Here is a 13,572-nt window from a genome sequence, read left to right as displayed (position 1 = left end):
CCCTCAGCTCTTTATAAATGTTTATTAGATCCCCTCTCAGTCTTCTCCTCTCCAGACTAACCAGCCCCAGGGCTCTCAGCCTTTCCTCATAAGGCAGTGCTCCAGTCCCTCAGTCATCCTCACAGCCCTCCATTGGACTCTCAAGTTTAATGCAGCAATAAACAACACGGAAACACCTTGATGTCAAAACCCCAAATGTGAACGATCTCAGGAAAAACTAATCATCATTTGAACTCATAGGTAAGCAATCACTTCTGGTTAGTGTCTCAGAAATGTACACTTAGCATTTTATCTGATTTCATACTCATTAACCTTTTTTTACAGCTTACCCACTTGTTCAAACAGAGCTTTCCAAAACAAGAGACAGGCTTTTGAGCTGTGAACACAATTGCCTTGAAGCCAGGTTATGCTGTAAAAAGCCCCATTGGCTGGGCAGCTCCCAAAGGCTGCTGCAGGAGTCACTTTGTGAATCCAACATTGCCTGTATCAGCAGCTCTCAGATAGTAAAGCTCAGGAGCCCTGTGCTTTGGTCTCTTAGCAAAAAGGGTGTAAAATTGAGCAGACTGAACCAACCTCATGAAGTTCAACACAACTAGGTGCAAGGTCCTGCATCTGGGTTGGGGCAATCCCAGGCACTGATATAGGCTGTGCAGTGACTGGCTTGAGAGCAGCCTTGAAAAAAAGGACTTTGGGGTGGTGGTGGATGAGAAGCTCAGTATGAGTTGTCAGTGTCCACTTGCAGCCCAGAAAACCAACTGTACCCTGGGCTGCATCAAGAGAAGTGTGGCCAGCAGGTTGAGGGAGGTGATTCTCCCCCTCTACTCTGGTGAGACCCCACCTGGAGCACTGTCTCCACTTCTGGAGCCCCTATTATAAGAAGGATCTGGAGGTGCTGGAACGTGCCCAGAGAAGGGCCATGAGGATGATCAGAGGGCTGGAGCTCCTCTAATATGAGGACAGACTGAGAGAGTTGAGGCTGTTCAGTCTGGAGAAGAGAAGGCTCTGAGGAGACCTTCTTGTGACCTTCCAGTATCTGAAGGGGGCTACAAGAAAGCTGGGGAGGGACTTTTTAGGGTGTTGGGTAGTGATAGGACTAGGGGAAATGGATCCAACCTAGAGGAGGGGAGATTTAGATTAGATGTTAGGAAGAAGGTTTTTCACCATGAGGGTGGTGAGACACTGGAACAGATTGCCCAGGGAGGTGGTGGAAGCCTCATCCCTGGAAGTTCTTAAGGCCAGGCTGGATGTGGTTCTGAGCAACGTGATCTAGTGTGAGGTGTCCCTGCCCATGGCAGGGAGGTTGGGACTAGATGATCCTGGAGGTCCCTTCCAGCCCTGACAATTCTCTGGTTCTATGACTCTACATAAAAACAATCATCAGTTGTCTTCTCCCTCCAGCTATAATCCCCAAACTGGTTGTATGAAGCTGTGAAGCACAGATACTGAATTTGTTAGGAATGATCAAAACCAAACCAGGCTTTCATTGCATCCTTTATTAATGGAAAACATAAGTGAGGTGTTGGAACTTCAGAAGTAAAATGGAAAACATTATTTTTTTTTTACTTGCATGTAGATGGCTCTGATGCTTTTAATGACACCAAGTTTAATCCAGGTCTTTCAGGCTTTGATGTAGGTATGATAAATAGGACTAGAAGGAAAGTAGGGTTATGGGACTGAAGGCTTTAACCCTGAGTGGAGATCAAAGAAAGGTGTATAATCCCAGAATAAATCCATTTCTAGAAGCTTGTTTACATTACTGGAACCAGATTTTTAATCAACCCACTAAAGAAGCTGAGGGAATTTGCCAAGCTAAAAATGCCCCAGTTGGGGTCAATGTTTTTTTTTTATGATGGAGCACTGAAAATTTGCTTCTTGCAGCCTCAACCTGAGTTGCAGGTAGCTGCTGATTCACACTCAGCAAGTCGTGAATCCTGCCTGCTCATGCTGCACAGCAGAGCTTCAAGGGGGCTCTGCCAGATTAAGGCCAAATGCTTGTGCTCATTACTGGTGACAAGCAGAAACCTAACCATTCATTCCAAGGTTTAAGAGAAAACAACAGTTCTCTTTTCCCCTCATCAGCATCATCTCTCCTCCTGCCTGCCTCCAAACAAAACCATTGTGAGTGAAAAACATCAAGTATGTAAGATTGTTATGGTGAACAGCACAGAGATCAGGGCAAGACTTGCTTCAAGAAGACTTCCAGAAGAAAACTTTATTCGACCTTCAACTGCTGGGTAAACTCTCTTCATTCTCTGAAGGTAACGGGAAACAACCTCAATGTCAGGTTCACCTAAACAAATCAAGCACAGAAATGTGAGTCCTCTGGAGCAGCCAAAAAATTAATTAACAGCCTGAGTGAAACTGCAGTATTTTAGCTCAAGTCTTAAAGCAAAGTGGTTTCTGTAGTTTGCCAGTGCTGATTTGGTACACATAAGACAGCATAGGGGTGTGGAGAGTTCTTTCTTTGCACAGGTAGAACACCTGTGGTGGCTTCTGGCCAGAATTTTTGGTTGCAACTCATGTTTTACACCCCCCAAAAAAAAAAAAAAACAACCAAGGAAAAAAATAATAAACTCTTTGCATTGTCTGGTGTTTTGTTTTGCTTCTGTTAACAATAGTAACTCCCAGTCAGATTTAGGTAGATGGGAAATAGTGTTGAGGGTAGAGTGCTGTAGATCACAGACTCACAGGAACATTCAGGTTGGAAAAGACTCTCAGGATCACCAAGTCCAACCCAGAACCCTGCTCTACAAGGTTCACTCCTAAACCACATCCCCAAGCACCACATCCAAACCACCTTTCAACACATCCAGGCTTGGGGACTCAACCACCTCCCTGGGCAACACATTCCAATGCTTGACCACTCTTGCCATGAAAAAGTCTTTCCTCATATCCAGTCTAAACCTACCCAGTCACAGCTTGAGGCCATTCCTTCTTGTTCTATCTCTAATGACCTGTGAGAAGAGACCAGCACCAGCCTCTCCACAACCTCCTTTCAGGTAGCTGTAGACAGCAATGAGGTCTGGCAGAGCTGTGGCTTTCAAAGGTAGCTTTACAATTTTCTTTTAGGCAGAATTTCCAATCTGTGCACCACTGCATGCATACATGCTGTGGATTTTCTGCACTGGAAGACCCTCATCAGCTCACTGCTGCCTGCCAGCCATGTCATAACTCCCTTCTGGTCCAAGCTCTTACAATCCCAAAGTGCAGCACCTCCACCTTAAAAGCAATTCTAGTTTTGTCCCTCTGCTATCAAGGGAATAAAACCTTTACCAGAACCTTTCAAGTTGTTCCCTTTCATTATTCTTAATGAATCCTATGTACATTTACTTCTGCATAAGCAGGATACTTCCTGAAAAGCTACAGCTGCCCCTAATTTACAAGCTGCAGGCTGAATTTGATTTAAAACATCAATCCCACCTGTGAGAAGCAATTTTAAATTGTAACACCCTGTAAAACCAAGACAGCCTGCAACAAATGTCCAGAAGGAAAAGTAAAAGCAATGCTTTGACCATCCAGAAACAGAAGGTAGGAAATTCCAAGTTCTGGAAAATGCAGATGTGCTCCCTGGAAGATTTATTTGAAGTACAGCATTACGTCCTTTTTGTGTTTTCAGACATAATGGATTTTAATCTCAAAAGCTGTTTCAGGTTCCTCTGTCCATATCAACTCTATGGATGGAAACTTGAGGTCTACAGACAGTAACACCTTTCTTTTTCATGCATTGTTTAGTAATGAGTACAAGTACAAGGCAGTGCACATAAAAGGCTGGTGAGAGGTCTGGAGCACAGCCCTATGAGGAGAGGCTGAGGGAGCTGGGGGTGTTTAGCCTGGAGCAGAGGAAGGTCAGGGGAGACCTTATTGCTGTCTACAACTACCTGAAGGGAGGTTGTAGCCAGGAGGGGTTTGGTCTCTTCTCCCAAGCAACCAGCACCAGAACAAGAGGACACAGTCTCAAGCTGTGCCAGGGGAAGTTTAGGCTCAAGGTGAGGAGAAAGTTCCCCACAGAGAGAGTGGTTGGCCATTGGAATGTGCTGCCCAGGGAGGTGGTGGAGTCACTGTCCCTGGAGGTGTTCAAAAAGCTTGGACGTGGCACTTGGATCCATGGTTTAGTTGTCAGGAGGTGTTAGGTAATAGGTTGGACTTGATGATCTCTGAGGTCTTTTCTGACCTGGTTGATTCTCTGTGTGTGTAAAATGTACTCTAGTGAAGTTTTTTTGCCTTTTTTTCTGTTCTAACACAATCTCAGGTCTACTCTCTCAATAGTGTTGAATTGATAAGCCTCAGTTTCTCTTTGAAACTGCTGAGATTTAACTGGAAAAGAATAGAGTTGCTGTCTACAACCGAAACTAACAATCCAGAGTGGAGAGATTAAAAGCAAATTTAATCTATCCAGTAAAAGCAAATGGCTGAGATTTGTACTATCAGTTGGAAAGATCTTTTAACTTTGGGGAATTCTTTGTCTGTTACTCTCTTGGTGCCCTTACTTACCTTTAGTGTACCCCAGATTTTTGTCTTTAAGCATGTGGTAGCCATCTCCTCCAAATAACATATAGGAGGGGAGGGTCACGTTGTATATCTCATCCATCTGGAGTGGGACGTAGGCTGGGACCCGGCAGGCTGTGCAGAGCACTTCTAAACTAACAACTCTGCTCCCTGGGCTTCTGGAGAGATCATAGACCACGTGGATGCCTGCAAAGTACACATTTGAATGCCACATCATGCAGTGCCTGCTGAAAAAGAATCCCCCATCATCTGCAGCTGATCCTTCACAGCAGCTTCTGTGACTGAGAGGTTGTAGCATTCTGACCGACCCCAGTTAATTCCCTAGTTTCCCTGCAAGAAAATTCTGGAGCACTCTCCCATCTGAGTTACTTACCTGACCATCTGTTCTCAGCACTGCTCTGCAGAAGGAAGTTCCTAGGCATGGGGTTAGGACAGTGCAAGATAAAAATACTTTCCCTCCCTTCTGTAGTCATTGCCCTGGCTTGTTGGCTGAAATGAGTTGTTTTCAAGCCAGCCAGCCTAATTTAGCAGCTGTTATGGATAATAGGTACTCTTCTGAAAAAAAAACAAAGCCAGACTAAGGCTGAAAGTTGTGGTTTCTCCTCTCTGTAGGAGAAATAATGTTTCTGGTTGTGAGCCTTCTTCAGTCTAAGCCTGAGGAGACTGAAGCACCCAGAACCGCGCTGGCAAATATTTACTGATCGGGAAGCCATGGAGCTTGTCCAAAGTATAGAAGCTCTTCCAACCCTGGCACCCTTCCTGCTCTGGATCTTCTGTCCTGGACTCTTTCCAGAGCTATTAGTTATCTTCTTTTTCCTTGAGAAGGCAGCAAGCAGAGGGGTGGCTCCAGCTTCACCTTGGCACTTCACAAGGTTATAACTTACTGGTGAAACTGCAAGATTGTTGTAAGGGTTCTAGGCCTGCTGGGGAGGGCAGTCTCCAGGATACATGGTGGGAGAAGCATGAGGGGAGGATTCTGTAAGCCCCAGCCCTTGAAGTTTAGCTTCTCTGCTAAATGAACAAGAAATCTGCATTGAATCACACAGGGACCAGCAATAAACACAACTGTAGTCTCATGCAGAGCTGGATAAATACATGGGCAGCTGCAATTCAAGAAGTGCTTTTAACACTAACTGTTCATCCATAAAACATTTAGAAATTCACTGAAGCAATTCCATAGCCCACTTGGACTGAGTCTACAACTGTCAGCAACCATTAGACAGTGGCACAAAATTATGTTGATAAACTGATATTGTTTCACCATGAGGATGGTGAGACACTGGAACAGGTAGAAGCCTCATCCCTGGAGGTTTTTAAGGCCAGGCTGGATGTGGCTCTGGGCAACCTGATGTAGTGTGAGGTGTCCCTGCCCATGGCAGGGAGGTTGGAACTACATGATCATTGAGGTCCCTTTCAACCCTAACAATTCTATGATTCTATGAACTGGAATTTAGCAATAAGTGGCAGAGACAACCAGCCTGGGGTTCCAGGTAGGCTGCCAGTGAAGAACTCAAAACCAGTTTGTTGTAGCTATTAACATGTTGCACCTACCCTCCATTATATCTTCTACACTCAATTATATCTTCTTCTTGTTAACTGAAGTGTTAAACTGCTGCCATTAAGGTTGCTGAACCAACTGGGAACCCTCTCTCTGCTGAAGGGAACAGGGATAGCTTCTGTGCTGCAGTGGCTCTATTAAACACACACAAGATCAACTGCCAGCTGGCAAGCATGAGACAGAGGGCTAGGATTCATGGCCAACTTGGTTTCCACTCTTAAAAAGGCTTCCTGCTGTAATACAAACAAGGCCCACAGAAGGGATGGAACCTGAGTAAAGGAAGGAAGAAAATGTACCTCCAACCTGCAGCAGCTCTCCGCCTCCTCTTCCATATCTGCGCACACTGTGCTCAAAAGCTTCCTTCAGAGTGGAGCCCTTCACCCTGACCAGATCAAAACGACCTCCAAATGGCAAAACAGAGAGCAAATCTTCCACAGTGATGCTACCTGGGGGAACAAGACTTGGTTTACAGAATCACAGAAACATTCAGGTTGGAAAAGACCCTCAGGATCACCAAGTCCAACCCAGAACCCTGCTCTTCAAGGGTCACCCCTGAAGCATATCCCCAAGCACCACATACAAGCCACCTTTAAACACATCCAGGGTGGTGATTCTACCACCTCCCTGGGCAGCATATTCCAATGTCTGATCATTCCTTCTGTGAAAAAAATCTTCCTAAAGTCTAGTCTTACTTCTTTCTGTTTTGCTTTTAGGCTTGCAAAATTATTTCAGTATCATTTAACAGCTTGGTTTTGACAAGGGATGTGGCAAATGCAATGCAAGAAAGTGAGGACCAGTAGAAGTGAGAATGCCATGCACTGCCCCAGTCAAAGAACCTGTCTGTGTCTTAATCATCCAGCAAGAATCAAGACCAAGAAAGCTGAGTTTGAGGCACCTGCCCGTGTTCTTATTCAAACCATGCTACTGAAAGAGATTGCCAAGCACCAAGCTAAGATGAAGGCACACAGCTGCTCTCACCAGGTCAGGCAGTTCTTTCAGTGGCTTAGATTTCCTTGCACAGTCCTACAGGCGGATCTAGCCAAGCTGCAAAAGGTGTTTGCTTTCACGTTTCATCTATGGGATGTCAGCCCAGACAGCCCAGAAGGCAAATCGTATCCTAGGCTGCATCAAGAGGAGTGTGGCCAGCAGGTCAAGAGAGGTGATTCTGCCCCTTTACTCTGCTCGTCTGAGACCTCACCTCAGATACTGCATCCAGTTTTGGTGTCCCTGTCATGAAAGGACACAGAGCTGTTGGAGTCCACAGGAGGGCCACAAAGATGATCCAAGGGCTGGAACACCTCTGCTATGAGGACAGGCTGAGGGAGCTGGAGTTGTTCAGCCTAGATAAGAGAAGACTTTGGAGAGACCTTAGAGCTGCCTTTCAATACTTGGAGGGATCCTACAGGAAGGTTGGAGAGGGACTTTTCCTAAGAATATCTAGCAATAGGGCTTGGAGGAATGGTTTGAAGCTGAGGGAGAGTAGGTTTAGACTGGATCTTAGGAAGAAGTTCTTCAGTAGGAGGGTGGTGGGACTCTGGAATAGGCTACCCAAGAAGATTGTGGATGCTGCCTCCCTGGAAGTGTTCAAGGCCAGATTGGATGAGGCCTTGAGCAGCTGAGTCTAGGTGAGAGGTGTCCCTGCCCATGGCAGGGAGGTTGGAGTATATGACCTCTAAGGTCCCTTCCAACCAGAGCCATTCTATGAAATAATCCCCCCCCCAACAAAATTTTAACATTCAGAAAAATCCAGAATTCACTAATGCTGCAGCAGCAGACTACAAAAGGCTCCCAGTGACAAGACCAGATGACTCTCTATGGTAGGAGGTGAAGCCCATCCACTGTCTTTCTCTGTTCCAAGGCAGCAAAGGAGAGAGGGAAATGATAAAGATCTCTGTGTACAAACCACGCTGGTGACTCCTATTAATGTCAGCCTGTGTGCAGTTGTGCTCCAATGATGGATAACCATTTGGAAGTCTGAAACACTTCCAAACACCCTGGAAAATCCCATCAAAACAAGCCCATGCCTAACCTTGTGTTCAGGCTCACAGCATCATTCAGGTTGGTAAAGACCCTCAGGATTACCAAGTCCAACCCAGAACCCTACTCTACTAAGGGTCACCCCTAAACCATAGCCCCAAGCACCACATCCAAACCACCTTTAAACACATCCAGGCTTGGGGACTCAACCACCTCCCTGGGCAGCACATTCCAATGCCTGACCACTCCTGCCGTGAAAAAGTCTTCCTAAAGTCCAGTCTAAACCTACCCAGTCACAGCTTGAGGCCATTCCCTCTTCTTCTATCACTAATGACCAGTGAGAAGAGACCAGCAGCAGCCTCTCCACCAGGTCCTTTCAGGTAGTTGTAGACAGCAATGAGGTCTCTCCTCAGCCTCCTCTTTTCCAAACTAACCATCCCCAGCTCCTTCAGTCGCTCTTCATCAGATTTATTCTCCAGGCCCTTCCCCAGCTTCATTGCCCTCTCCTGCACTGGCTCCAGCACCTCCACATCTCTCTTGTACTGAGGTGCCCCAGTTCTATGGTAACTTGATTCTTCCTCCTTGACAAAGTTGCCAGCTTGGGATGTTACATACCATTGGTGGTCTCCTCGTCGATGGGTGACCGAATGCCCCCTCCGTTCAGGATGCACATCGAAACATGGTTCCATGACCTGGTGTCTGGACGCCTGACGTTCTCGTAGAGCTACCAAAGGACAATGTTGGTTTAATCTTCACACGGTCTGGGCTCTGGAAATTTACACCCAGAAATGCCTGACGACTGGAAGAAAGTAAATGTTCCTCCAGTCTTCAAAAAAGGCAAGAAGGAGGAGCCAGGCAACTACAGACCAGTCAGCCTCACCTCCATCCCTGGAAAGATGATGGAGCAGCTCATCCTGGAGGTCATCTCTAACCACATGGAAGACAAGAAGGTTATCAGAGTAGCCAACATGGATTTACCAAGGGGAAATCTTGTCTAACTAACCTGATAGCCTTCTATGCAGTTATGACCAAGTGGGTAGATGAGGGCAGAGCAGTGGATGTCATACATCTTGACTTCAGTAAAGTTTTTGATACTGTCTCCCATAACATCCTCATAGCAAAGCTCAGGAGATGTGGCACAGATGGCTGTCAGTGAGGTGGATTGAAACTGGCTCCACAACAGAGTTCAGAAGGTTGTCATCAGTGGCACAGAGTCAGCTTGGAGGCCTCTGGCAAGTGGTGTCCTTCAGGGATAGGTACTGGGTCCAGTTTTGTTCAATATCTTTATCAACAGCCTGGCTGAGGGGATTGAAAGTGCCCTCAGCAAGTTCTGATGATACAAAACTGGGGGGTGGCTGACACCTGTCAGGCTGTGCTGGCATCCAACATGACCTGGACAGGCTGAGAGCTGGCTGCAGGCAAATATCATGGAGTTCAATAAGGATAAGTGCAGGGTCCTGCATCTGGGGAGGAATAACAACAGGCACCAGGACAGGTTAGAGGCTGCCCTGATGGAGAGCAGCTCCACAGAGAAAGACCTTGGAGTGCTGGTGGACAGCAAATTCTCCATGGGACAGCAATGTGCTCTTGTGGCCAAGAGAGCCAATGGGATCCTGGGATGCACCAAGAAAGGTGTGGCCAGCAGGTCTGGGGAAGTTCTTCTACCTCTCTGCTCTGCCCTGGTGAGACCACACCTGGAATACTGTGTCCAGTTTTGGGCTCCCCAGTTCAAGAGAGACAGAGACCTGCTGGAGAGAATCCATTGGAGAGCCACGAGGATGCTTAGGGGACTTGAGCATCTCCCCTGTGAAGAGAGACTGAGAGCCCTGGGGCTGTTTAGTCTGGAGAAGAGAAGACTGAGAGGGGATCTGATCAATGTCTGTCAATAGCTGAGGGGTGGATGTCAGGAGGAGGGGGCCAGGCTCTTTTCAGTGGTTCACAGTGATAAGACAAGGAACAATGGGTTCAAACTTGAACATAGAAGATTTCAGCTCAACATGAAGAGAAACTTCTTTGCAGTGAGGGTGACAGAGCACTGGAACAGGCTGCCCAGGGGGGTTGTGGAGTCTCCTTCTCTGGAGACTTTCCAAACCCACCTGGATGCATTCCAGTGCAGACTATCCTAGGTGATGCTGTTCTGGCAGGGGGGTTGGATCTGATGATCTCTTGAGGTCCCTTCCTGTGATATACTGTGAGACTGTGATGTAGAAGCATGGAGGAACAGGAAACAGGCATACTAGATCAGACCCAAAAGGCTACTCTGCACAGAATCACATCTCCAACAGTGGCAAGACTGACAAAATGCAAGGAAAAGACAATATTTGCTTGCAGCATCCTAAGCAGTAAAAAAAATGGAGACCTGAGATTTATTCAGCTGCATGAGGATGATAAACCTACAGATCTTCAGAAAGAGAGCCCTGGGGCTGTTTAGTCTGGAGAAGAGAAGACTGAGAGGGGATCTGATCAATGTCTATATCTGAGGGGTGGGTGTCAAGTGGAGGGGGCCACTCCCTTTTCAATAGTGCACAGTAATAAGCCAAGGAACTATGGATACAAACTTGAACATGGAAGGTTTCAGCTCAACATGAGGAGAAACTTCTTTACAACAAGGTTGACAAAGCACTGGAACAGGCTGCCCAGGGGGGTTGTGGAGTCTCCTTCTCTGGACCCATTCAAACCCCACCTGGATGCATTCCTGTGCAGACTATCCTAAGTGACCCTGCTCTGGCAGGAGGGGTTGGACCTAATGATCTCCAGAGGTCCCTTCCAACCTCTCATGTTCTGTGATTCTGTGAAATAACTGAGTAGAACTGAGGGGAAGGGTGAGAAAAGAAACAAGGATAGTGGAAGGGATGGGCTGGTTTTGTACAAAGTTATTATTGTTATGACTCTTCAGTCTCATGAAAAAAGAAACACAGGAAAGGCATGACAGATGTCTACAAAATCAAGAAGGCCATGTGGAGGATGGGTAGGAAAAGATATTTTCTCCTCTCAAGAATGATAAAGAACTAAGAAAGATTCAGAGAGGTAACAAGGATGGTCAGAGACACAGAAAAGCTTCTGAATGTAGAATGATGATATAGGTTCAGACTGTGTGACCTGGAGAAGAGAAGGGAAATCTTAGAGAAGCCTATAAAATCATGGTGGTGTGAAGAACTACTCCAGTAAAAGAACTACTCCTTGGCTTCCAGCAGGCATCCAGCCAGTGGGCAGCAGGCTGCACACATAAAAAAAGACCAAGGTCTCTGCAAGATGTGTAGAGCAGCAGTGGGACACCTTGCCACCAGCTGTTTTGAAGGCTGAAAGCAGTGAGATGGGGCAGGTTCAGGCAGCAGAACTTCCAGTGGGAGCCACTGGAACACCACCTCTGGCCTGGGAAGTCCCTCAGCTGCAAGCTGGTGAGAGGCAGGGAAGGGTTTGAGTACTGCATCTCCACAGGCTTGTCTTCTTCCCTCATCATCCTAACTTGGAGGCAAGATGCTGGGATGGTCAGCCCTGCTGTCTGCTCCAGTTTGCCACTTTCCTGCTGCACCCCTGTGCCAAGTGTTTGCAGCCTCTGAATCACAGGTGTGTGAATGCTTCGTGGCTCCAGCCTGGTGACCAAGGTTATTACCTATGGCCACATGCAGGAGACATTCTTCAATCCATACTCAATGAATGGATTGCAGCTCCCCAGTCCTGAGCAGAGGCAGAGGGAAACAAGAGCTCACAGGGTGCTGTTGGCAAGCTCACAGCCTTTTCCACATTTGAGTCCCTCTGAAGTCTGTTTTAAAATGCTCTTTGGGATCCTGTCAACCTTTTATGCTGAGCTTTTTGGCTTCTGTTGGAAAAGCATCACTGAACTAAATGGACCTCTGGTTTGGTCCACTACAACTATTCCACTCTACATTTCTCAATCTCTACCTTTCCCAGGACAACTCTAAATATTAAAGCCCATGGAACAGGCAGGTCTGGTTTTTAACTTCATGTCCTGGGTAGCAGGCAGGAAAGCAAGTATAGAACTGGTAAGACAAACAACACAAAGGGTAATCCATGCATCAGCTGATGGTTGTCTAGAGACATTGATTTAACTGAAACACAATTTGAACTCCCAAGAGTTCAGCTGTGTCCAGTTTTGGGCTCCCCAGTTCAAGAGAGACAGAGACCTGCTGGAGAGAATCCAACAGAGAGCCATGAGGATGCTTAGGGGACTTGAGCATCTCCCCTGTGAAAAGAGACTGAGAGCCCTGGGACTGTTTAGTCTGGAGAAGAAAACACTGAGAGGGGATCTGATCAATGTCTATAAATGTCTGAGGGGTGGGTGTCAAGTGGAGGGGGCCAGGCTCTTGTGGGTGGTTCACAGGGATAAGACAAGGAACAAGAGGTTCAAACTTGAACATGAAAGATTTCAGCTCAACATGAGGAGAAACTTCTTTGCAGTGAGGGTGATGGAGCACTGGAGCAGGCTGCCCAGGGAGGTTGTGGAGTCTCCTTCTCTGGAGACTTTCCAAACCCACCTGGATGCATTCCTGTGCAGACTACCCTAAGTGATGCTGCTCTGGCAGGGGGTTTGGACCTGATGATCTCTGGAGGTCCCTTCCAACCTCTGATACACTGTGAGACTGTGAAGATGATATGTGGAACAAGAAAATCTACAGACTCCTGAAAGACTACAGTTACTTTCTTTAAGCTTGAAAAGTGTCAAAGCATTTGATCCTATATTTTTACAGATGAATATATCTGAAAGAAAAACAAAGTCCATCAGGAAAAAAAAAAAAGCACTGCAACTTTAGTAGCACTGTATGCAAAATTCCCAAATTTTAGTCTAATTTGGGAATTAGCCCATGAATAGGAATTGATTTAAGGATTACAAGAATAGTAATCACATGGACTGAAAAATAAAATAGCTTTGGGGACACATCTAAATGAGAACTCATGATGATTAATTGGCTCCTGTGTGGCAATGCTGCAGAGTGCAGAGGAGGGCAATGAAGCTGGGAAAGGACCTGGAGAATAAATCTTATGAAGAGTGACTGAAGGAGCTGGGGATGGTTAGTTTGAAAAAGAAAAGGCTGAGGGAAGACCTCATTGCTCTCTACAACTACCTGAAAGGACCTTGTGGAGAGGCTGCTGCTGGTCTCTTCTCACAGGGAATTAGTGATAGCCCCTCCCTGTACAAAGATATATACAAAGAATAAATCACTGCTTGCTCTATACAGCAAGATTCACAGAACCACAGAATTAACCAGGCTGGAAAAGACCTTTCAGATCATCACCTCCAACCTATCACCCAACACCATCTAATCAACTAAACCATGGCACCAAGTGCCTCATCCAGTCTTTTTTTAAACACTTCCAGGGATGGTGACTCCACCACCTCCCTGGGCAGCACATTCCAATGGCCAATTACTCTTTCTGTGAAGAATTTCTTCCTCACCTTGAGCCTAAACCTCCCCTGGCACAAGCTGAAACTGTGTCCCCTCATTCTGCTGCTGGTTGCCTGGGAGAAGAGACCAACCCCCACCTGGCTACAACCTCCCTTCAGGTAGTTG

General features: G+C 46.6%; 1 protein-coding gene across 1 annotated transcript in view; it reads right to left on the bottom strand.

Moving 5' to 3' along the window:
* Window positions 1–2,132: 2,132 nt before the first annotated feature.
* The window catches only part of NT5E (5'-nucleotidase ecto), a 41,859-nt gene continuing 30,419 nt past the window's right edge, over window positions 2,133–13,572 (bottom strand). The window contains exons 6-9 of the mRNA XM_054397671.1: window positions 8,657–8,765; window positions 6,361–6,510; window positions 4,492–4,692; window positions 2,133–2,290 (exon numbers count right to left, since the gene is read on the bottom strand). Coding sequence (XP_054253646.1) covers window positions 2,133–2,290; window positions 4,492–4,692; window positions 6,361–6,510; window positions 8,657–8,765 — 618 coding nt within the window. The remainder of the gene's footprint in view (window positions 2,291–4,491; window positions 4,693–6,360; window positions 6,511–8,656; window positions 8,766–13,572) is intronic.

Source organism: Indicator indicator, chromosome 2 (assembly GCF_027791375.1).
Source record: "Indicator indicator isolate 239-I01 chromosome 2, UM_Iind_1.1, whole genome shotgun sequence".
In the NCBI taxonomy this organism is placed as follows: domain Eukaryota; kingdom Metazoa; phylum Chordata; class Aves; order Piciformes; family Indicatoridae; genus Indicator; species Indicator indicator.
The sequence above is the reverse complement of the archived record's forward strand: the minus strand, read 5'-3'. Positions and strand labels throughout refer to the sequence as shown.